The sequence below is a fragment of the Sciurus carolinensis genome, chromosome 7 (genome assembly GCF_902686445.1).
Source record: "Sciurus carolinensis chromosome 7, mSciCar1.2, whole genome shotgun sequence".
Classification (NCBI taxonomy): domain Eukaryota; kingdom Metazoa; phylum Chordata; class Mammalia; order Rodentia; family Sciuridae; genus Sciurus; species Sciurus carolinensis.
This window is the reverse complement of record NC_062219.1, coordinates 142,015,714-142,038,684: the sequence shown is the minus strand read 5'-3', so window position 1 is coordinate 142,038,684 and position 22,971 is coordinate 142,015,714. Positions and strand designations below refer to the sequence as shown.

Below are 22,971 nucleotides of genomic sequence, written 5' to 3'. Positions count from 1 at the left end.
CCAAAATTCAAAAGAACATGAATTATACAAGAGATTTGAAAGCAGTAGTCCAAAATGAAAACAGAAGTAAAGAAAGAAACTTGAATTAAAAAAAAAAAAAAAAAAAAAAAAAAAAAAAAAAATCAAAGCCATTCTAGATCTTCCAATCAGAGAGAATTTGCAATAGGGAATTCATTATGACAACTAGGAAGAGCTAAGAAACCAAACTGGGACCAACATGGCAAACCAGAGATTAATACTAGCAGGAGACCATCGCCCTCCTATTCCCACGCTCTAGGGCTGTAGCGCCACAAGAAGGAAGCAGAATGACCAGATCCCAGGAATTGAGGTCAGGCAGCAAGAGCTACAATTCCAAACGGCCCACAGGGACTATGCAGGTACTTCCAGAAATGACAGCTGAAGAGAGGGAGGGTGAGAAATGGCTTATTTGCTCCCCCTGCCTCCTATTTCATTTGACTAAACCCAGCAGACTGCCAGTAGGCAAGGATACCCAAGAAAACAGAACTGGGCAAAACCAAGCACACCAAGTAGGAACCAACCGAGAGCAGAGGCAGATCACCACCACCCACGAGTTTGCAGGGAAAAAAATTCGATTGTAGAATTAAAGTCTACATCAGAAGCAATGAGAGCAGAATTAAAGCAATGACTTCCAAGAAAAACTTGAAAACATATCAAAATACAGAAGGAAAAATGAACAAGATGACGCACACGAAGACAAAAACAGATGAAAAACAGATGAGCTTACAAATGGAGAAATAGAAAAATGATGGACTTTATCATCTATCTGCTCCCGTTAGAGCGGAGTAATGCCATTTTAGTGGGACCGACCAGCTGCGGGGGTGCATCCTGATTGGCTAAGAGTAGGCAACATCCCACTCATCTTTCAGCCATTGGTTCATTGGATGCCAAGTGAACCAATGGCATCCAATGGAGCAAAGTTAGGGCTTTTGTCTGCTGTCTGGGGAAAGCACACCTTTCTTCCTCCAGGTGTGAATCTGGCTGCACCAAGCCCCACTGCTGACAGCGTTCTTCGACCACCCAGGGAAACCAACTTGAAAGCCCACAGCAGTGAGGAAAGTAGCCTTGAAAGAACTGCGGAGAAGTGGAGCACAGCCGCCACCCAGCTGCCCTGGAACTGCCTGCGTCTGGAATGTTCGAGTTCTTGGAGCAAGTTTTTAAACCTATTTGAACTGAATATTGATCCATGCACCACAAGCACCCAATTTCAGTGGTTCTCAACTAGAGGGGGGTTTGCCCCCCAAAAGACACGTAGCAACATCTGGAGATCCATTTGGGTTGTCTCGACTCTGGAGTGGATTGCCACTGGCATCTGGTGGGTAGAGGCCAAGAGTACTACCCGACATCTTAGCCCTGTTTTAGACAGCTTTGCTGCTATCCCTAAAAGACCCGACCCGCACAACTGTGGAGGAGGAAAAGTTTATTTGGGGATTCATGACTTCACAGATCTCAACCCATAGACAGCAGACACCATTCCTCACGGCTGGAGGTGAGGCAGGACATCATGGCCAAAGAGTGTGGCAGAGGGAACCAGCTGACATTGTGATCAGGAAGCAGAGACTCCACTCACCATATACGAATATAAACCCCAAAGCCATCCCCTGAACCCCCACCTCCTCCAGTCACACCCCACAAGCCTCCAGTTACCACTCAGTTAATTCCATCAGGGACAATTCACTGAGTAGTTTAAGGCTCTCCCAACCTAATCATTTCCCCTCTGAACCCTCTCACATCATCTTGCATGTGAGCTTTGGGGGACACCTCACAAACCATAATAAGCACCCCAAAACAAAGAATAATCTGGCTCAAAACTTCAGTAGTGTCAAAGATGAGCAACTCTACTCTGAAAAAATTACTAAAGAGCAAAATTTCCTGAGCTAAAGATTTCAAATCTCATCAAGAATCATGCAAAATAGTTGTGTTTGTGGGGATGTGGCTTAGTGGTTAAGCACCCCTGGGTTCAATCCTGGGTGGGTGGGGAAGACATCCTCAAGTGATCTAAAGCTCCAACCATGTCCCAACCACACACCCTAAGCTCTTCAAAATATATTATAGCACTCAAGAATCAACACAAGACAGAGCAAATATTTACAAAGGTGCATAATATGGACCTAAAACTAAACAGTGAAAAAAAAAAGGAAAACAATCCATGCATCAAGACACAAAGCCAAGGAATTGCGAGAACAGAACACATGTAAACACTGTGGATTAATAGGAAGGAGTGATGAGAGCTATCAATGACAGAAGGAGGTGGGAAGTTGGTCAGTGAAAACACGTTCTACTTCAGAGGAATTAGGCCAACTCTGTAGAGCTGGGGCACTCGCACAAGACACCTGTCAGCCAACACGTGTGAAAAGTGACACTTCCGCCCCCCAAATTCCTATTTTAAATCCTTTACCCCCAGTGTTATGGCATTTGAGAGGGGGCCTTTGGAAGGTAACTAGGCTACTTGAGGCTATGAGGGTAGGGCCCTGGTGACAGAATTGGCACCCCAATAAGAAGGGACACCAGAGCAAATCTGGCTCTCCCCACCCTGTGAGGACAAAGCAGGAAGCCAGGAAGAGCTCCCTTAGAGCCCCCCTCTGCTGGCACCCTAATCTTCAGCTTCACACCCCCAGAACTGTGAGAAAACTGTGAAAAATAAATACTGAAGCCACCCAGTTTATGGTATAGCCAGAGAAGACTACTGCAGCCACCTACAGTGTTTTATCCCCTTGGGGCAACAAGATTATATTCCAAAGATCATGTGAATCCATAAATGTAGCACTGACTGTAGACTGATAGCTCAAATATTTCTTTTCAAATATGTAATGTATACACACGTTAATAAAAGAAAGCTCTTAAAATGTTACAAAAGACAACATTTTTATTATTGTCTATTTCAACCAGTTTTAGAGACAGTCATTTATGAAGTTCATAAAAAAATTCACTTGAAAACACTTGGATGCACTGACTTAGATGAGAACTTTTTTAAAAAATCACCTTGCATACTTAAGCTTCAGTATGGAATTTCCTCAATTATCCAACGCCACCCATTGTAGAAATACATTGTTAATAACAGTTTTTCAAAAGAAAAATAAGATGTACCATGGGAAAATGTATCCATTGTAATACAGCCCAGACTTCTGAAATGTTTGCATATTTTAAGTCCATCTTTGATTTCATGGTATCAAAATTCAAAATGTAAAATTACCTTTAGCTCACACTACTTAGAACAAAGTCAACCACCTAACCTCCAAATTTTCTAAAATTTTACCTTTAACACTCTTGAAAGAGAAAGACTTTGTGAATAAGCCCCAAGTGAAATCTGTAATAAATCAACTTTTGCCAGTTTGTGCCTTAGTCCATTTCCTATGGGTATAATGAGAATACCCGAGGCTGGGTACTTTACAGAGAAGTTTATTTAGTTCACAGTTTGGAGGTTCAAGACCATGGTGCCATCTTCTGCTTGGCTCTAGCGAGGGCTTCATGGTAGACAGCTTCATGAAGATAGAGTACCCATGCAGAAGAGGACACACAGCCAGACAGGAAGCACTGATTAAGACCCAAGAGCCAGACTCTTTATAAAGAGCCTTTCTCACAGGAACTAATCCGACCCAAGACCTGCATTAATGCCTTCATGAGAGCTGTGCCCCACCCATCTCTTAAAGAGCCATCACATGTCATTACTGCCACAGTGGGGACCAAGTTGCCAGTTTGTGAACCCTTGGGGGAAAAACCATATTTGAACCACGGCACTAAGCTTTTGCTGGAATGACAAAAATGGCCTTCCATTACCTGAATAGAGGAAAATTGTCAAACGTGACAGCAGCTGGTAAATAAAAACATCTCTGGCAAACCCATAATCCTCTATAACAAAATGCATTCTAGCATCAAAGCATGACTACCATAAAGTGGCCCATAAATCCAAATATTAAGTTTAAACCCATTTCACTCATATCATTTAAACATTTTCTCCTTTCCAAAATATTCTACTAATAGCAATTAGCAGCCAAAAATACACTTACCTTTACTACTACTCCTGGAAATAATCTATTAAAAAAAAAAAAAAAAAGAAAAGGTACAGCTTATATTCTAAAATGGCATTATACACTATAACATTAATAAGGGCTCATATTTCCTAATAGGCAAAAGTCAACTTTAAACCCAAAAGTTTCTTCAAGAAAATCTACAGGATCTCCACTTTATTAAAACGAGTGCATCAGCTTTAATCTGGTGAAAAATAGTTGTATGTATAAAAATAAGTCACCTCTCAACCTCTCAGTTTTCTATAATATTGGTTGCATATTAATGTTCGTTACTATTTCACATAATATTCTAAAAAAAAGTCTTTATGAAAGTCATCTTATAAAAAGCCATGACTCCCGATCAGTTTCCTGCCCAGTACCTGTGGCATCTGCTCCATGAAGCATCTCTTCACCCTTACCAGCACAGTGTCAAAGAAGTCCTCTAGAACACCCGTCAGTGCAGCATCTGAGGCTAGACCTTCTGTGGTCAGAAATCCCATTGTTCTCTCAAACCAGGCAACCATGTACATGGGAAGAAACCCAGATGAAACCATGTGAGACTGAATAACTACTGCCTATGCTATAAAACTTGACAAGATAATTTTCTCACTAGAGCAAAATCATCCTAAAGACCTCTGCCCATACCCTAGTAACTCAGGACTGGCTCCGAGGTCTCCCATGTACAACATCAGAATGCTGTCCAGCTGCTACCCAACTACAATAAGTTATCTGATATCAGCAGGACAGATAGACTTGGCCAGGATCAAGGCCAGAAAGTCACATAAAGGGGCTTGTGAAGAAAGTTTAAGAGATCAATGAACCTCCAGACCCAGAGGAAAATCTTGTGGATCTGAGAAACTGTAGAAAATAAACTATCAAAGAAAATGCACAGGGCTGGGGACATGGCTCAGTGGTAGAGCACTTGCCTAACATGAAAAAGATCGAGTTCAATCCCCAGCATTGTAGTTAAAATAGGAGAAGTAGTCCAATTTTGGAAGTGCCCCAGCAGTACTCCAGCTATAGTAAATGTACCTCAGGACTGGCTATCTTTGTCAAAAGCTTTCAGCTAACTGAAGATTTTTTTTCCTGTAGGACTATATATCCAGTTTCACAGCGAGTTGCCAACATTGGTATGAGTAAAAACAAACTTCTATAACCCCCTCTAAAATGCATTTGCTTCATAAAACAAAGGACACCTTTGGATCATTTTTTGCTGATCACTCATGAGGGGAAAACATCCTACGTGCATAGCTGAAAATCATCAGATGAATATAAAATTAGCAACATAAGCTTTTGATGAACAACTCCCACAGGAGCAGAGCCTTTGAAATTTTGTGCACATTAGAGTCAAGAACCCAAGGCACCCCTGCTATATAACTTTATAAGCCAATCAGTTCTCAACTCTGGCTATATATCAGAAAAACCACAGGTATGAAAATCCAATGCCTAGGACCTATCCCAGACTCAGGAAATCAGAATCTGTGGTGACAGGGCCTCTGATTTTGATGTTCAGCAAGGTCTGCTAGTCAGCACTGTTTGAAGTTTCTTTTATCTCAACTTCAACAAATATGTACATTAAATCATTCACCTTCTAAAGCAAATTGTTCTCAGATAGCCCACAGGAAGAAGTGTCCCTTTCTCCAGCGGAACTCACAGCTAAAGCTATACTTTCTTTCTCCTTGTGTTCATGCTTAAAGTTCTATGGTTGTAAATACACGTTTATTACCATTTCATCTGTCTCCCCAAGACCATCTCCTTTCCAGCCTTCCCTCAGTTGTTAGATTTAAAGAAGGAAACAACACATTAGTTGATCAATACCTGGGAGTAGAAGTACTCACTAAACCTAGTTACATGCCATGATCATACATTGTCTAGCAGGTGCCCTGGGTGACCCCACAGCTGTGTCATTACCAGAAGCCAGATGCAAAATTATGACTTAAGAACATGGGGCAAGACAAATTGCTTAATCCTTCTGGACCTTAGGGTCCAGGACAAAATTCATTCTTCTCTATAGGAAATCGTTATTCTATGGAGTAGAATAATTTCCACTTTGTGTTGAGCCTATAAAAAACTGGCTTTGAAGTCCAGACTCTAGTAACCCATTTTCTTTGATAACATTGATCTGTTCTCCTTGGCAAAAACCTACAAGAAATAATGTTTTAGAAGGTATCCAGTTATATAATTACCATCACTGACTAGAATTTGGATGCAATATGGAAATTCCTATTTGATTTCCTAATCCAGTGGGGACTTGATATAGCACTGTTTTAATTACTAGAAGGGCATTTCCTAAATCTAAATAGGAAAATCAAGCAGAGATGTAGTCTAACTCAACTCCTAAGCTCCAAAGCCCCCTTAGGACATCGCTGTTCATCTCCTTTGAGGTTCTAGCTCTCTTCTCTGCTAACCAATATCTGCTTCAGTGTATCAGGGTGTTAAGTGAATTAAATGCAAAATGAAAACATAGTCTTTAAGGTCCCTTACAAACATTCTAAAAGGGCCCCCCCCCTCCAGGAATTTGGCAAAGCCTGGAATTTACTTCATTTCCCCCCTAAGAAGCAGTGCAATAATTACTGGTGTTTGAGAGTAGAAAAGGGGCAGAGACAGGTCTTCTTAGCCCAACCTGGCTCAATATATTCCAGGGCCTAGAACCAAGGGTGACAACTGAGGGCTTTATTACAGGTCAGATCATCCCTCCACGGCACTGCCAGCCCTTCTCCCCACGACCAGCACACCATCCAGGGCTGTAAAACCTCACCATGAAAGAGCTGCAGTAAGGATCACAATCTGCTTTCCTGCCTGATGGGACCAATAAAGGTGCTAGTAACGTTACTTTCTTGTTAAATTTTTTTTAAATAAACATTTATAACTGGAGTGACTTTAAACAAACATTTTTGCTTTTTGTTTGTTCAGATTTATCCAGGGTTTAAAAAACAGGAAGAGTGAGGTATTGAAAGGGAAGTTTGGTAATTTTTCTAGTTCTAACCTTGTTAATAAAGTCTACTAAAATATTTATGGAGCTTATGTCCTACTCATCCCATCTGCCCCAAATTCACTAACATAATTGAAGACAGGCCACTTCTAGGTAGGCCTATCAAGGGGAAGGGCTGTGTCTGACGTGGCCCTGTCCACTGCCAATGTACTCTACCCAGAAAAAACACAGGAGATGTGGGTTGAATTTGATTTGATTGGAAAACAATGGATCATATTCATGTCCTTTTCATATTTGATTTCAAAGGAACAGAAACAACCAGTCACTTCACTGAATCTGAATTTCTGTGTTGTGGTGCTGGGGACTCAATCCAGACCCTTTTTGCATGCTAGGCAAGCAGTCTACCTCTGAGTCATTCCTACTGCTCCCACACTAGAAGTCACCCAAAGTCATGTGAAATTAAAGTGTGGCACTTATCTTCAGGATCAGTCCCTGCTGAATTAGCAAGGGTTCATCTTCCTCGAGGTCTTCTTTGAAGAATTGCTGAATACATTTCAGCAACAGTGAAACATACTGAAATTCATTTTTATCCAGTTCCTAGGTATCAGATCACACCAAATTAAAGCTCTTACAAGTAGTTGTACATTGGTATCTTTGCCCCCAAAGAAACCACTTACTTGCCTTATTTATTGATCTGTGAAGATAGTGTAATAGAAGATGGTTATATTTTTGAGGAAGGTAGCTCTCTTTCTGTTCAAAGTATTCTTTTATTTCCTGAAATCCTCTGCCATGCAATGTATCAGTAATCAGTGATTGAAGCTGGAAAGGCAATTGAGTTATTTCTTTTCCTCAAGAACATGTTTTATAGTAATATTTCTAACTACTATCAATACTAATTATTCATCAAGAAATACAAGGTAAATATAGAATAAAAATCTGTCTTCAACAGTCAACAATCACTTAAATGATTGACATTTCCACTGGCTCCAGGCAGGGGTCTCAGAACATGGCTCCCAGTTCACCTGAAGCATTGGCATCAACTGGGGACCCATTAGAGCTCAGACTTGCAAGCTGAGCCTTATGAGTCATTGACACCTGCTAAAATTTGAGAACCACAGATTTAAGGGAAACTGCACTTCCATTATAGATATCAAAAGATGTTCAGAAATGTTGCAAATTCTAAAGCACTAAGAAATGCAAGCCTATGATCACTTAAGTGACAAATGACAAAAGAAAAAATAAAAGAATTATGTACAATGAAAGTTGACAAATATGCAAATTGCCATACAAACCAAGCTGATCTTTTTGCCTGAATATTAGCCAAGGGAGAGCATTCACTTAAATAACAGACAATTTCCTTAAATATTTATGCTACAAAAGAATTTAAAAGAAAATCCAGTCCAATCCTACAGTCCAAATTACAGCATACAGAACTATTTAATAAGGAGGTATTTTACTATACTTAACTCAAAATTCTAATTCTTAGTGCCAATTTAAACAGGAAGAATTTGAAATTACTCCATTACAATTTTTTTTGGTGGGGGGTACTGGGATTGAACCTAGGGTAGTTTAATCACTGACCCACATCCCCAGCTCTTATTTTGAGATAGGGTCTTGCTAAGTCACTTAGGGCCTCTCTAGGTTGTTAAGGTAGGCCTTGAACTTACAATCATCCCAAGTCGCTAGGATTACAGGCATGCAACAGACTATTTAAGTCACCACATAGTGAGTCTCTGTGCCAAGTACGTTAAGGGCTCCACAGATGTTCCCAGTTTTAAACTTCCCCATTACACTGAAAAGTTAGAGTCTTCATCTGGAGAAATAGCAAGGATGGGGTAGGTTACAGACTTGCAGGAGATCACTCAAGTGAGATTCACGCTCGAACTATCTAACTCAAAATCCCATGCTTTTGCCTACTTAAATCTCTACCATTTCTTTCCCTGCACTGAGGATAAATTCAAACCCTTCTCTTTATCCTTCAGGTCTTGGCATGATCTGATCTCTGCCAACTTCTCCAACTTCCCTACTAATGTGTCTAAGTCTAAATCTGTTACCTCAGGGCCTTTGTACCAGCAGTTTTATCCAGAGACTGCAGCTCCTACCACTTTCCCTGTGGCTGGCTCCTCTCTGATCTCAGAGTAAGAATCACTTTCTCAGGTAGCTCTTTCAGAACCACCTTCTCTAAAGTGAGCCAAGTGCCTCCTTACATCCCCAATTAGAATTCTCTATTCTTTTCTTTTACCACTCCATTGTCGTTCTGTTTTTTTGTCTGCCAGTGTAAGCTTGATGAGGATAGGAACTGTGTTTTGTTTGGTATTGTCTTTCACCTGGGACAATGCTGGGTGCAAGATGGTTTACGGTAAGGTGTCAGGACAGTGGGAGGTAAAAAATCAGCTAGACATGGTAACGAATTAGATATGGGAGATTAGGGAAGGAGAAACAAAAAAGGGTTTGTTTCTGGCTTGAGGAACAATGGGGCTAATGGCTCAGCAAGAACACAGAACTACAAAAGAATACAAAATAAACTTGATCTTTACCCAGAAAGCATCTTGGGTCTTCCTGATCCTCTCATCTTCCTTAACAGGCTGCAAAGGACCTTCATTCTTCTGTGTGCAATAAAAAGATGTTAAACACACACACACACTTTATTTCAAAGAATTGTATTTCAAGTTCTAGAAATAAAGGCTCATATTGTTTCTTTGAATAGAAACTATGTTTGCTCATAATGCTGATAATAGCTTAAATAAGATATGGAACTTTTTGTTGTTTTTTGTGGTGCAGGGATCAAATCCAAGGCCTCCATGCTAGATAAGCACTCAACCACTGAGCAAGTTTCAGCACAGTACCAAAGTGTTTTTTAAACAAATGGTTATCCAGCTTCCTTTAGCACAATGCAGACTATCACAAGAAGCAAACATTTGAATAAATGACCATAACAAATTTAAATTCTACACTGATGACTATAAATCAAAGGCTTTGAATTAAACCATTTTTAGAATCAAAACTTGTAAAATTTATTTAAATAAAACGTGCCTCTTCCAGCTCAACCTTAGTTTAATTAAGCTTTGTATTGGTGATGTGCAACTTTTAAATGTTAGTCCAGGGCGCCTATACTGAAATTTCAAGGATCAAACACCAACCACCATAAAAAGTCTTCAAAATATTTAATAGATTGTTTTCTTTAGGAAGTGATCCCTGATCCACTATTGTGCTTTTAAACACTGTTATGCCACACTGAATAACAGTATCTGATCTCCCTGCATGCCAACAATTGAAAAGCATAATACCGCAAGTTATTTTTTCAGGATCTTCTAAATCTAGTTTGGACTAACAGTATGAATTTGACCAAAATTCTTAAATGTCAGTGTATTTTACAATATTATCATTATTATTTATTATTTATGAACATGAGCAATAGGGTGAGGTTAAAGATCCTGATCCAGAACTGGGCCTTTCCCTCCAACCAGCAGGATGGTCTATCAATGTTAGTTAAATGAATGCTGATAAACTGGAACTCTGGAGGTACTGGGACCCTCTGGCTATCTTACGGGTTGTCCTGTTTCTTGCAGTTAAATCCTCAACATTTGGGAAAGCAGATCTGGTGCCCAGCAGGTTCAGGTCACAAAAGGGAAAGAGAGTTGAGGAAACATCCAGAGAAGGGGGAAAAACTATCTCATTGCTTTCCGAACATGAATTCTGCAGTTTCCTCTCCCCAACCCCCAACCCCCACCCGCAGCGCTGTAACTCTTGACAGACCGGATTTCTGCCCCTTCTCATTGTTCTGCTGAAAGTTGCCAATAAACTCCAAGAAAACCCAAGGAGGTTTCAGAGCCCCCGAAAGGTTTTGTCCCACTGCGGCCTAAGACTGAATCCACTGCCTGGCCTCTGGGCTAGCACCTCCAGCCCGCCCGGTGTCCCTGAGCACAGTGGAGACCGGGGCTGGGCTCCACCCGCGCAGCTGCTGCGCAGGTGTCTGTCACTCACCGCGCTCATCCCGACTCTTCCAAGCGGACGCTACACACCCAAGACTCAGGGCGCACCGCTCGCCCAGCTCCACACTCTGGGTTCGGTGGCGAGATCCCCGCAGGCTGGGAGCGCTGCGGCAGGGTCTGAGTCGCAGCTGCCTCTTGGATTTAAATCTTCTCCATCATCTCTAATTGAATGGACCTGCTCCTGAAATCTATTAGAATCCGGTGCTTGAGATTGGAGAAACGCGTGCGAGTAACTAGCGGCCAGGCCACCTGCGCGCACGCACACGCGCTTCCTAGAGAAAGCCAGCGCGCCAAAGACGCGAGCAACGCGTGGAAACCTTCTGGGTGCAGAAACCCAAACTGATGGGCGTCACCTTTGCGCTACCCGCGAGGTGAGGGTTTCTCTTCTTGGTCCACAGACCGAGGGACTGATTTTGGTTCTTTGATGTGTTTTGACCACAGCTGAACCGTTTCTCATAGGAACTGGCTTGTACCCGATATTCGCAATACTTTACTGTCGTCACCAAAAGGTGCTTTCTGTTCTTTGTATTTTAAAGTACCTTGATGGAGGGATGGTAATGAAAAATAAAGCAAACGATGGGCTTGTTTTTTACTCACTTCCTTAATTCATGTGTGCTAATGGCTAGGTTACCTGGGTAGGTGGCCTGCGAGCTGAACACAGTGGTTTAAATAAGTGACTTGAGTTTTCATTAAAACAAAACGCCAAACATTCCTTGTGTAAAACTCGTGTATTTACTAACCGCTGTTCTTCATGTTGTGATGTTTACAGAAGAATTTGTCTACATGAAAGCAAACACAACACTAGAATCCTTGTTACTAAACCAGGACTTGGCATGTCCAGTATTCAAAACAATGATTTTGTCAACTCTGGACACGTCTGTTTTCTGCCAAATATGTCGTAACTACACTTTCGTTAATCTACCTGTTTTAATCTAAACTTAGAGATTTCGAAGGTACTTTCCTTTCACTTTGAATGAATGAACTCTTACTATTTTAAACCAGTATCAGGCAGGGACACTTGTGAATTTAAAAATCCTCAATCACCTGCTGCGAGGTGTTTGTTGCACGCCTGGAACCCCCCATCGACTCTGGAGTCTGAGGCAAGGAGGATGAGCAATTTAAACTCCATCTTAAAAAAAGAAGGAGAAGGAGGAAGAGGGAAGGGGAGGGGGAGGAGGAAGAAAGAAGAAGAAGAAATAAAAAACAAGAAAGAGAAAAAAAGGAACAGGGATATAGCTCAGTGGTAAAGTGCTCCTGGTTTCAATCCCCAGGATAAAAAACACAAACAAAAACCCCAAATCAATGCTAATGTTAGGGCAGGTAAGAATTAAAGCATAACAAAAATAACAATCGAAATCAATAATCGAATATAGTTTAAATGAGTTTTATTTTAGACAACATGAAATTAATTTTTTTTTACTCTTAAATAGAAAACTTCAAAATCGACCATTTTCAGTTTGGGGAGACTATAGCCTTCAAAACTCTATAATACCAATCTGTTCAATCTTCAGTAGATATTAAAAACAACATAATAAACAATACTATTTATTTCCTTATATTTTCACATTGGTTAGCTGCTTTTACTAATATATTTACTCACATAATTTTAGGGCAACTTGGAATATATAGTCTAATACTTCCCAAACTAAAAATGGTGGAGGTTCTGTGGTTTTCTTTCTTTTTTTCTTTTTCTTTTTGTTTTCTTTTCATTTTTTTTTTTTTTGGACAACATAATCTATTTACAATTTAATTTACTTTTAACGTTAAAAAATTACATATGCCAGGCCCATTGGTGCTTACCTGCAATACAGTTTGGGAAGTTGAGGCAGGAGGATTGCGAGTTCAAAGCCAGCCTCAGCAATGTAGCGAGGCCTTAAGCAATTCAATGAGACCCTGTCTGTAAATAAAATATTAAAAAGGGTTGGGAATGTGATTTAGCAGTTAAGTACCCCTGAGTAAAAGAAATATTCCAACAATGTTGCACTAACACCAGAAATTCATGTCTACCCACTTACAGAGATAATGGTAAATGACTATTTTCAGTCTTCTTTTTTCTTACGGTACAGGGGGTTGAACCCAGAGGTGCTTTACCTCTGAGCTACATCCCTATTTACCCGGCTTTTTATTTATTTATTTTTTAATTTTGAAATAGGGTCTCACTAAGTTGCTTATGGCTTTGCTAAATTGCTGAAACCTGCCTCGAACTTTTTAAGCCACCGCTCAAAAATTGTTTTTAAAACATTTAAAAGATAAATTGTCTTAAACTATTACATTTAATAAACTATTTAAAATTGATCAATAATTTTAATTTAACTTTGAAAGACAGAACGTGCAACACAAAGAGCAACAGACTGACAGGGTCCTTCTGCCGTCAATGAGGTGGTCGTCTGTGGGAGGAAGGGTGAAGTAGAGCAGAAACATCTTGCCCGTTCCCACCTAGACTCAGTGATGCCCCTGTATGAGAGATTTTATCCTGAAGCCCTGAGGAGACCTTTCAGAGAAGACGCTGGGGCTGAAAACAGCTCTTCCTTCTGCTAGGACGTTTCCTTCTTGCTCTAACTTAAAACTAGTGCGAAAGAAAGCAGGCGAGGAACTGCCCTCCACTCACTTTCCGTGGGTCCGCTGAAGCTGGCGGTCTATTCTGAAGCGTGCCTTGCCACTGGACTTTTCTAAGTGGACCCTTGATTGGGGAGGTAAGCGAACAAAGTGGGTGAATGATCCTTGGCTTCTTGAGGTCCTGGCGTTAAAACGCACCTGGTTTTCCCGTCTTTTGTCAACCGAAGAGATTGATCCTGCAAGAGGTGCCCGCACGGGTGACCTCCTGGCTGGGTCTCCCAGTAGCAGGGGTCGATGCGCAGGAGCGCGCTCCAAAGTGCCAAGGTCCAGGGTGAGCCAGTGTAGGGGTTTGGAGGGCCGTGGGTCCGGAATATCGTCCTTTAACCGCTGTCCCCCTTGAGGGATTGACTCGTGCTCTTTGGCTAGAGCTCGAAAAGGAAGCGAGGCCGGACTGCAAAGCAAGACATCTGGGAATAAATTCAGTATGCTCACCTTCTCTCGCTGGCTAGGATCCGACCCTGGGATAGCCAAAGAGCGACGTTAGTGACTTCAATTGGTTTCTTTTGGGGAGTGCCTCCAGGTGCCGGAATCCCCCGAAGTGAGGCGGATGCACAGTGGCAGGGGAAGACGGCTTCGTTTCATTCCTGGGGAGCTCACCTTGTCCTAGCAGGGGTTCTCCAGTCCCCCAAAAGCATTCCAAGACTGTGCAAGGTAACTGTGAATTTGTCGTGGTGTTTCAAAGACAATATCAATAAAGATTTCTTTTAAGGGTATTTCCATGACAGTATCAATTAACATTTCTTTTAAGATTTGTGTTCATGTGGGTGACAACGGAGAGCTCACAAAACTCCAGTCAGTTCTTTATTTAACAGATGAGGAAGCTGAGGCTCGGGGGTTCTTCGGACTTCGGAGCTCCAGCAGAGCTGCGCACCTTCGACCGCCCTCTCCATCTATCCCGTGTTCATCTCACCCCAACCTCCTCCAGATTCACTCTCCAGGACTTTCTCCAGGAGCCAGGTCTCTCTGCAACCCTAAGAGCGTGGATACACCTAATGCCAGCGAGCTTTCGGCAACATTGGCGACCCCTTCGATGTCCTAAACAGCCAAGAATAGACTCCCGGACTCGCCTAACACCTACATCAAAAGCCAAGAGCGGAGGCTTAAAGTAAATCGGCCCCACACTAGGTGTGATTCACACTAGGGCGTATGGCTGGCGGTTGCTAGTGCCCGCGCACTGTTCCACGCTCTCCTGGAATGGAGTGTTGGCTCTCGGGGACTTTGCTGGCAACCCGCTGCTTCAGAAGCCTGGATCTAAGCCTTCCCCAAAACCACGGAGACCGGGGTGGTGTTAGGACTAAAAAATGGTTTGCAATTTAAATGAAACATTCCAATTCCCACACCCCATCTTGGCTTCAGTTTCTTCTAGATTCAAAGGCTCGGTTTAACCTCCACCTCCATTCCTGGCTCTATCCGGGAGGGAGTGACCCGCTTCTCCAGCATGGGCGCCAGAGAGCGCGGCGAGCAAAGGCGGAGCCGCGGGGGTGTGTCTCTATAAACTTGCGAACTGCTCACAGACCCTTGCGGCTCTCCGGGTGCAGAGATTTCAGCACCGCAGTCGAGGACAGGGCTCTGCTGTGTCCACGTCTGTGGCTTCAGAATTTCTAAACAACTCGCAAGGGCTCACACACCCCTGATTTCTTCTTATAAGGGGTGCGGGGAGTCACCTTGCGCACCTTTCGTTTCTACTTCTATCTTTCAGGATCTTAGGGAGAGAAGGCGAGCTAGGCTGGGCAGATGCCGGCAGACATGGTGCAGGACGCTGAACGTGTGTGCGCCTATGGAATGAAGCTCAACTGGGACATCAATGATCCGCAGATGCCTCAGGTGAGTGAAATCGAGTGTGTGCGGGCACGCGGGACGCTGTCCATTCAAAGAAGGGGGCAGGGCATGCAAGTTCTTGCTGAGACTTTGGACACACACACACACACACACACACACACAATTTCTGAGAGCTATGAAATGTAGAGAAAAGTTTTTCAAAAGGCCAATCTAGATTTAGAGATTTGTATACTCCCAGCAATGACCTGTGCTTATCTGAAAGCATGATGGAAGCAGTAGAAAATATCGATGGGGCAGGACACCTTTCCCTTAGCCTTGGTAGAAATCAGTTCTTTCTTTCCTTTCCCACTTATTTGAAAACCCAGAAGAAATGTAGAAGGTGGGGGTGGGGGACTCAGAAAATGTAAATACTACTGCTTCTCTTGCAGCAAAGCTGTAAGGTGGAATTGTAAATGGAGGTGGCCAGAATCTAAAACAAAATACTCAGACTTGAGCAATTTGTCTAGATGGAATCCCCTGCCTTATTTGGATGCTAATGAAGGCACTCTCTTCTAAACCTCACTCCTTTAATGACAAGGAGACCTTCATACTTTTAGGTGAATTTGTTTTGTTTTGTTTGAATGGAACCAGGTGGTTTAGAATCACATGCAGGAAATGAGCTGGGCAGTTATGGTTGGTCTACTGGTTTGGGTGAAAACAGAGGGGTGACTTTTAAAGTCCTGAGTGTAGGTGGGAGGGTTAGGGAATGAGAGTTGCTTTCCAAGGAACTTTGGGGGAAAGTTGTGGGGCAGGGGTGAGAAACTTGGCATTTATTCAGCCTCTATCATGTGCCAGGTGAAGAGCAATTCATTAATCAGAAGTGTAGTTGCTCACTGTTTGCTCCCTTTTTGAATGTATACATTTTTTGCTTGTTTTAAAGTCTGCCTATTTTAGTCTGTCACACAGTCCCATTGTTGTGAAAGCAGACCACATTACAAGTGGTGTGTTTCATTCTCACTGACTTCTGTCCACATATATCTGCATTCTAGAAACCATCTGCATTCTAGAAAAGAATCACATCCAAATAACTTGGCAGCAGCTCATCCCTCCAGCGTCTTCTAAACTTCCTAGTAAACATGAATTGCTTTTCCTTTGGACGACTGGTCCTTAGAGTATGTATAACATCTCTAAAGGAACAGGCACATAGGCACATAAAAGGACAACTGAAAAACAGCTTTCTAGCCCTGCTCTAGCTGAGGGGAAGAACTGAACTGGCTCTATGACCTTGAGACAGTCCTTGAATGCACCTTAGTCTCAGGCTACAGACCTGTCATCAAGTGGTGAAACTAGATAAGAATCTCAAATTCTCATCCAGATCTGCTGTCATGTTCTGTGTGTGTGTGTGTGTGTGTGTTGTGTGTGTGTGTCCGTGTGCCTATGTATCCCAGCAAAGGAAATCCAATCTTGGCCATCCTCTGCTGTTGTATGATTTAAAAACAGTTTCTGTGACTGCACCTCCAGCACCCCTTCCTCAGGAGCTGTGAGAGACAGGAAGGCCTTGTGAAGGGGGAGTACTCAAGCAATTCTTTCTTCTGGACAATTTGTTACCAAGATCTTTAATTTTAAATGTTTACATTTAAAACCAATACATGTACTACTAATATGAACTTAGATTTGATAGTACATAATCATATATTTCTTTTGTTACTTAGCTTAAATCAGTGTATTAACTTATATCAATTCTAATGTTTCAAAGACAAATTAAGTTCTGCCTGTTACTAATAATAATGACTTCAACAATATCCTGTGGTTTGGGAAATAAAATCATCCCTTTATGTTATTACTATTAGACTGGGAAATACTAATGATGTACACATGTCTGAATTGTCCAACTGAGAATACTTTGGCTTTGCAATATTCTATCTAATTTTCCCAGGTAGTGGGAGGGGAAGAGCTACAAATGGCTTGCTACTGTGATCATACTCTCCTGATCTTTTATCACGCCAGCAAGGTCAATAGGGTCTGATTGCTGCAGATCTTTTAATTCCCAGCTGTACTACTATATCTAGCCTCCACTTCCTTATCTGTTCAATGAGTATAAGGATGCTCCTCTTGCAAAGTTTTGTGATTATTCCAGATATCACAGAATATGGCTCTATCCCAAATACTCAATTCTGCACTTCATTGCAAAAGCGACCATAGGTAATACACAGGAGAATGTATGTGGCCATCTTCCAACCAACCTAAAAGAGTGTAATTTGAGCCCTATGTAAGTTCCATGTGTTACAAAATATAATTCTTTTGATTTTCCCCCAACCATTTAAAAGTGTAAAAACCATTCTTAACTTGTGGTCATATAAAAACAAGGAGCAGGCTGGATTTAGTCAACAGTCCCTAGTTTACTGACCATTGCCCTAAAGAGTATCTGGGAAATAGTGCTCAGTAATGGGTAATTTTATATTGAACATATATACAAAAAGACATGCATCACAGTATAAATAATACACAAAACAGAAAAAGACTCAAATATGAGTATTAAAGTAATACTTGGTATTTTGTTATGTATGGTATTTCGTTTTTTTATTTGTACTTTATAATTATATATAACAGTGGGATTTGTTGTTACATATTCGTACATGCACACAATATTTTAGATATTACTTATTGTTTCAGGGCTGTGACTCTTTGTTGAAAACAATGGCAATTCCATATTGCTGTGGGGGAGGGAAGGCATTCTACCTCCAGACCAAACCCCAAAGCTCAAGATTTATCATTATGGTTAGGTCCTTCATCAGGGTACCTTTTAAAATTTGCACAGCTAACTGAGGAATGGAGAGGGAAACCTCCTTGCCTCTGGAACATTGCTCTGGGTGCCGAGCTGATGTGATTGGCAGGTTTGGGATAGGGAGCCAAGAGCTTTTGAAAGAAAAACTACTGACTTAAAAGATATTTACCGGTTAAATTGCATTTTAGTTATAGAGCATTCCAATTACTTTTTGTCCTGGTATTTTGATACTGAACTTGAAAATGTTTTCAACATTTAAATATCTCAAGAACTAGAATAACATAGTGAAAATGAACTCAGAACTCAGGCTCTAAAGTCTGTCCAACGGAGGTCTGGGGTGGTAGAGCCTATAGCCAGGTCTTTCTAGCTGTGTGAACTTGGACAAGTCAATTAACCTATCCGCAAAATGGGCATAATTGTCTACACATGGTGTGAGGGTGAAGCCATAATGCATGTACAGCTTTTAGAAAATAAATGCTATACATTCATTATTAACCGGTTGTCAGAAAGGCACATACAGGATAAGTGGTATTTTGTTGAGCATAGTTTGGGGGTTTTTACAACATTTCTGCATTTAACAAGAACCCGTTTTTATTCTAATGTGTTTGGAGGACATTAAAAGCCCGATGCCTGTGATTTGAGCTCCAAGAATTTAGTCCCTCTTGTTTCCGCGCTTCCTCCTAGGAGCCGGCTCACTTTGACCACTTCCGTGAGTGGCCTGACGGCTACGTGCGCTTCATCTACAGCAGGGAGGAGAAGAAGGCGCAGCGCCACCTGAGCGGCTGGGCCATGCGCAACACCAACAACCACAACGGCCACATCCTCAAGAAGTCGTGCCTGGGCGTGGTGGTGTGTGCGCGCTCCTGCGCCCTGCCGGACGGCTCCCGCCTGCAGCTGCGGCCAGCCATCTGCGACAAGGCGAGGCTGAAACAGCAGAGTGAGGTCGCGGGCCAGGGAGCGGGTGGCTTTGGAGTCCTGAGTTCCCCGTTCCCAACCGATTTCCCCTTTCTTTAGAGAGTCTGAGGTCGGGGTTGTTGTTAACATTTCTTCCTCTGGGGTTGGCAGAGAAAGCATGCCCCAATTGTCATTCTGCTTTGGAGTTGATTCCTTGTCGGGGGCATAGCGGATACCCTGTGACCAATTTCTGGAGGCTTGATGGCAACGCTATATTTTTTCAGGTAGGTGAGGTGAGAACACAATTTGTGATGGATATTTTCATCACAGCATGGGCACCAAACTCTGGATTAAACCAGATACAGATCCCGGGAACAGCAATAGGTAGTAGGGCCCCCAGGGACCTACCATTTACCTGGGAATTAACTTATGCACTGGGTGCTCTTTAAGGGCCAGATGTAGCAAACCAAGTTATAGTTAAGTTGCAGGTCATTTAATAGGCGAAAGGGTTGCAAGCTATCTTTTAAGGTATCTATCCTTGATGGTGTTTTATTTTCAAAAATTTTTTCTCTTTTTGAAAAAAATAAAATAACATGGGATCTTTGGAAAAGGTTTGATCAGTTTTTGGCCAGCTTCCAACATAGCCAGCTTTCTCTAGAGGAACAGGTAGATGATCCATTTCTTCATTAATGTAGGCCAAGGGAGTTCATGATCACCCAAGACCAGAGAGTAAATCAGAGACAGAAGCTAGAAGAAGTGCCCTCAAGAGACAAATGACCTCTTTTTACCAACCCCAGAAAAAGAGAATGCGTGAACCAGAGGTAAGGGGGAAATGATTTTGCACTGTGCTCTATGTTCATTTTCATTGTCAAATACACTGATAATTGAAATATGAATGCTATCCCTTAATTACAAAGGTTTGATTTTATAAGAAAATTATATATCTCTAAAAAATGTCATTAAGTCAACATTTGGTTGGAATCTCTGATCCCTTATAGCACATAATCTCTATACAGTTAGGATACAGTTAGGATGTATGCTGACTTCCTGAAAAAAGGTGATTATCCAACAGCCATAGAGAAAGAAATACACCAGAACACCCTTATCCTCAGGGGATAAATTCAAGACCTCCCAGTGTATACCTGAAACTGCAGATGGCACCAAGTCCTATATATACTGTTTTTCTCTATACATATATACCTATGATAAAGTTCAACTTACAAATGAGGCATAGTAAGAGATTAAGAAACATGACTCATAAAAATAGAACAATTATAACAATAGACTATAATTTAAAATATTTAACATTTATGATTATTTATTTCTAGTATTTTCCACATAATATTTTGGACCTCAGTTGACTATAGGTAATTGAAACCTCAAAAAGCAAAACTATGGATAAATGGGGACTAATGAATGTGCATAACAACAGTGAGTTAACAGGGCATTCTTGAAAGGGTCCTTTACATTTGCATTAGCCAACTTTCCATTACTGTAATGAAATGCCTGAGTCAATCAACTTTTTAAAAAGGCAAGTTTTATTTTGGCTTACAGTTTTGGAGATTTCAGTCCATGGTTGATTAGACTGTTACTTTTGGGCCTGTGGAGAGTGCATGGTGGAGAAAGCCCTTACCTTATGGCCAGAAGCAAAAGAGAGAAAGAGAGAAGGGGACGGGGTCCCGATATCCCCTCTGAGAGCAGGTCCCCAAGGACCTTTAACCTCCAACAAGGATCCACCTCCTAAAGGCTCCCCCACCTCCCAGGAGTGCCACCTGGAGGACCAAGCCTATAAAATATGGGTCTTTGATAGGCACTTAAGATCCAAGCTGTAGAAACATTTGCAAAGGAACAGGTAAAATTTCTTTGGGTAATTTGATATAGCATGGCTTTTCCAGAAGCGTTTCAAGCAGGCAGTGTTACTGTGAGGATAACAGAAACTGACATTGTGAGTGCTTCTCTGTGCCAGGCTGATCTAAAAGTGGCATACATTTAGCAGTTGCAGAAACTCTATGACAAGGTTATCATAATGAAGCCCCATATTTCTAATAAGGAATCTGAAACTCAGAGAAGTTGAGTTCCTTGTTCAGTTAATGAGGGACAGAGTCAGAATTCAAAGCCAGCTCTGTGTAGCTCCTGAGCCTCCACTATTATGGACACTATATGGGTGAGAAGAGGACCACCTGCCACACAGACTCATCCTACCTGATTTCTATGGACTTTCCTCATTCAGTATGTAGTGTTCATTCCTGAGCAATCTCAAGCTTAGCAAACTCTGGACCACAAGCCCAAATCATGTCACTTAGCAGGGTATTGTCACAAAACAGAGCCCACCTACTGGAAGCTTGTTTTTGTTTGCATGGTTGACTATTGTTATGGGTGAGGATGTCTACGCCATTTATATATCATGTTTCTGTGTTTGTCTCATTTCTTAGGCAGGAGCAAATCAAGACAGCAGTGAACATTTCAACAGCCCGCCTTTCCTGGAAAATCCAGAACCGTTTGATATAATTACTGACACCACCTTCCCTATTCCAGGGCAGTCTTGTCCTTCCTTCCCAAACTCTGATGCTTACAAAGCTACCTGTGACCTAGCCATCTTTCAAGGAGACATGGTGCCTCCCTTTCAGAAATATCCAAACCCAAGAATCTATTTGCCTCAGTCACCTTGCAGCTATGAATTGACAGGCCCTGGATACACAAATCCAAACCCATACCCCACCCTTTGTAAAGATTCTATCAGTGTCCCTAAAGACACAGACTGGGTTCATCTGAACACACTCCAATATAACGTCAATTCATACAGCAGCTTCGAGAGAAATGTTGATTTCGCCAGTAAACAATGTGGCTGGAAACCAGCGCTTGGAAAACCCAGCCTTGGGGAGCAGACTGACCCAGCCTTGGGGAGGGGACAGTTACAGGCCATGGCCACAAACCCATATCAAAATCCAGAGCTTCCCTGCAGGTACCTTGCAACTCCTTCGGCAGGTGGCCCAGCTCTGCAGACAGTGATCACCACGACCACCCAAGTGTCTTACCAGGCTTTTCCGTGCCCAGCTCTGAAACACAGCGCTGGTGTGCAGGAGGTCAATAGCCTTTCAACCTGTAACTATGCTGCGGACAACACCCTGATGCCTGTCTATCCTGAAGCCCTGCCCCCGCCAGCTGCAGTCACCAGGGCAGCCTCTCCTGTGGGGAAAACTCCTTTAAAAGTTCCAGGAGATTGTCGGGCCATCAGGTCCACAGTGGCTTTTCCTCAAGAGGCAGCTCCCTCCAGGCCAGAGGGAACAGACACCTGGGATGTGTGTCTGTACGGGCTGGGCTCTGCCATCACTTACATAGACAGAGCAGGTCCACTCTTCAGCCATGACAGTGAGGACTTTTGAAAGACATTCCAAGTTGCACCAGGATATTGGTGTGCGTGCAGGGAGTGAAATGGAAAATGGCGACTATCTCTTGTTGAGCTGGGAGACTGATCTTGTGCGTCAAGAAATATAGATAGTAGTAACAATGCTGATTAACTGAGAAAGATATCCGTTGGAAATATTTGACAGTATTGGGAAATCTTGTGCAGCAGTTTGAAACTGGCTATGGTCCATACAATTAGATTGAGAAAATATGATTCTCCCAAATGAACAAATAAGCAAACTGGAGAACAGTTTGCTGTTCAAAGCTCCTGGTTCCCTCCCTGAGCCTTTTGCATTAGCCTTTTCCCTTTTAGGGAATTTCACATGTCCTCATCTGACTCTTAGAGGCATCTAACAGTTTCAGATAAAAATCTTCAGAATTTTACCTCCTGAGACATTTCATATTTTTTGCTTAGCATTCAGAACTTGTTAGACTAGCCTCAGGAAGTAATTTGATCATTTTGCCTTCAAAGTATATATTTATAACTTTAAACAAATCTCTGGCAGTGGAAAGTACAAATGTTTTTAAAAGAATTTTGGTTTTTATTAATTATCTGAATACCTT

General features: G+C 42.1%; 2 protein-coding genes across 2 annotated transcripts in view; one reads left to right on the top strand and one right to left on the bottom strand.

Annotated features, from left to right (window-relative positions):
- Positions 1–15,005, bottom strand: part of Sycp2l (synaptonemal complex protein 2 like) — a 111,048-nt gene extending 96,043 nt beyond the window's left edge. The window contains exons 1-9 of the mRNA XM_047559289.1: positions 14,952–15,005; positions 13,998–14,023; positions 13,558–13,956; positions 11,017–11,266; positions 9,495–9,563; positions 7,639–7,776; positions 7,435–7,554; positions 4,445–4,549; positions 4,026–4,050 (exon numbers count right to left, since the gene is read on the bottom strand). Of these exons, the coding sequence (XP_047415245.1) occupies positions 4,026–4,050; positions 4,445–4,549; positions 7,435–7,554; positions 7,639–7,776; positions 9,495–9,563; positions 11,017–11,266; positions 13,558–13,956; positions 13,998–14,023; positions 14,952–15,005 (1,186 nt within the window). The remainder of the gene's footprint in view (positions 1–4,025; positions 4,051–4,444; positions 4,550–7,434; positions 7,555–7,638; positions 7,777–9,494; positions 9,564–11,016; positions 11,267–13,557; positions 13,957–13,997; positions 14,024–14,951) is intronic.
- A 294-nt stretch (positions 15,006–15,299) lies between these two features.
- Positions 15,300–22,385, top strand: Gcm2 (glial cells missing transcription factor 2). Its single transcript, XM_047557243.1, has 5 exons — positions 15,300–15,389; positions 18,793–19,045; positions 19,174–19,286; positions 19,698–19,823; positions 21,435–22,385. Exons 1-5 carry the CDS (start codon positions 15,300–15,302, stop codon positions 22,383–22,385), a joined length of 1,533 nt encoding a protein of 510 aa, XP_047413199.1.
- The last annotated feature ends 586 nt before the right edge of the window (positions 22,386–22,971 follow it).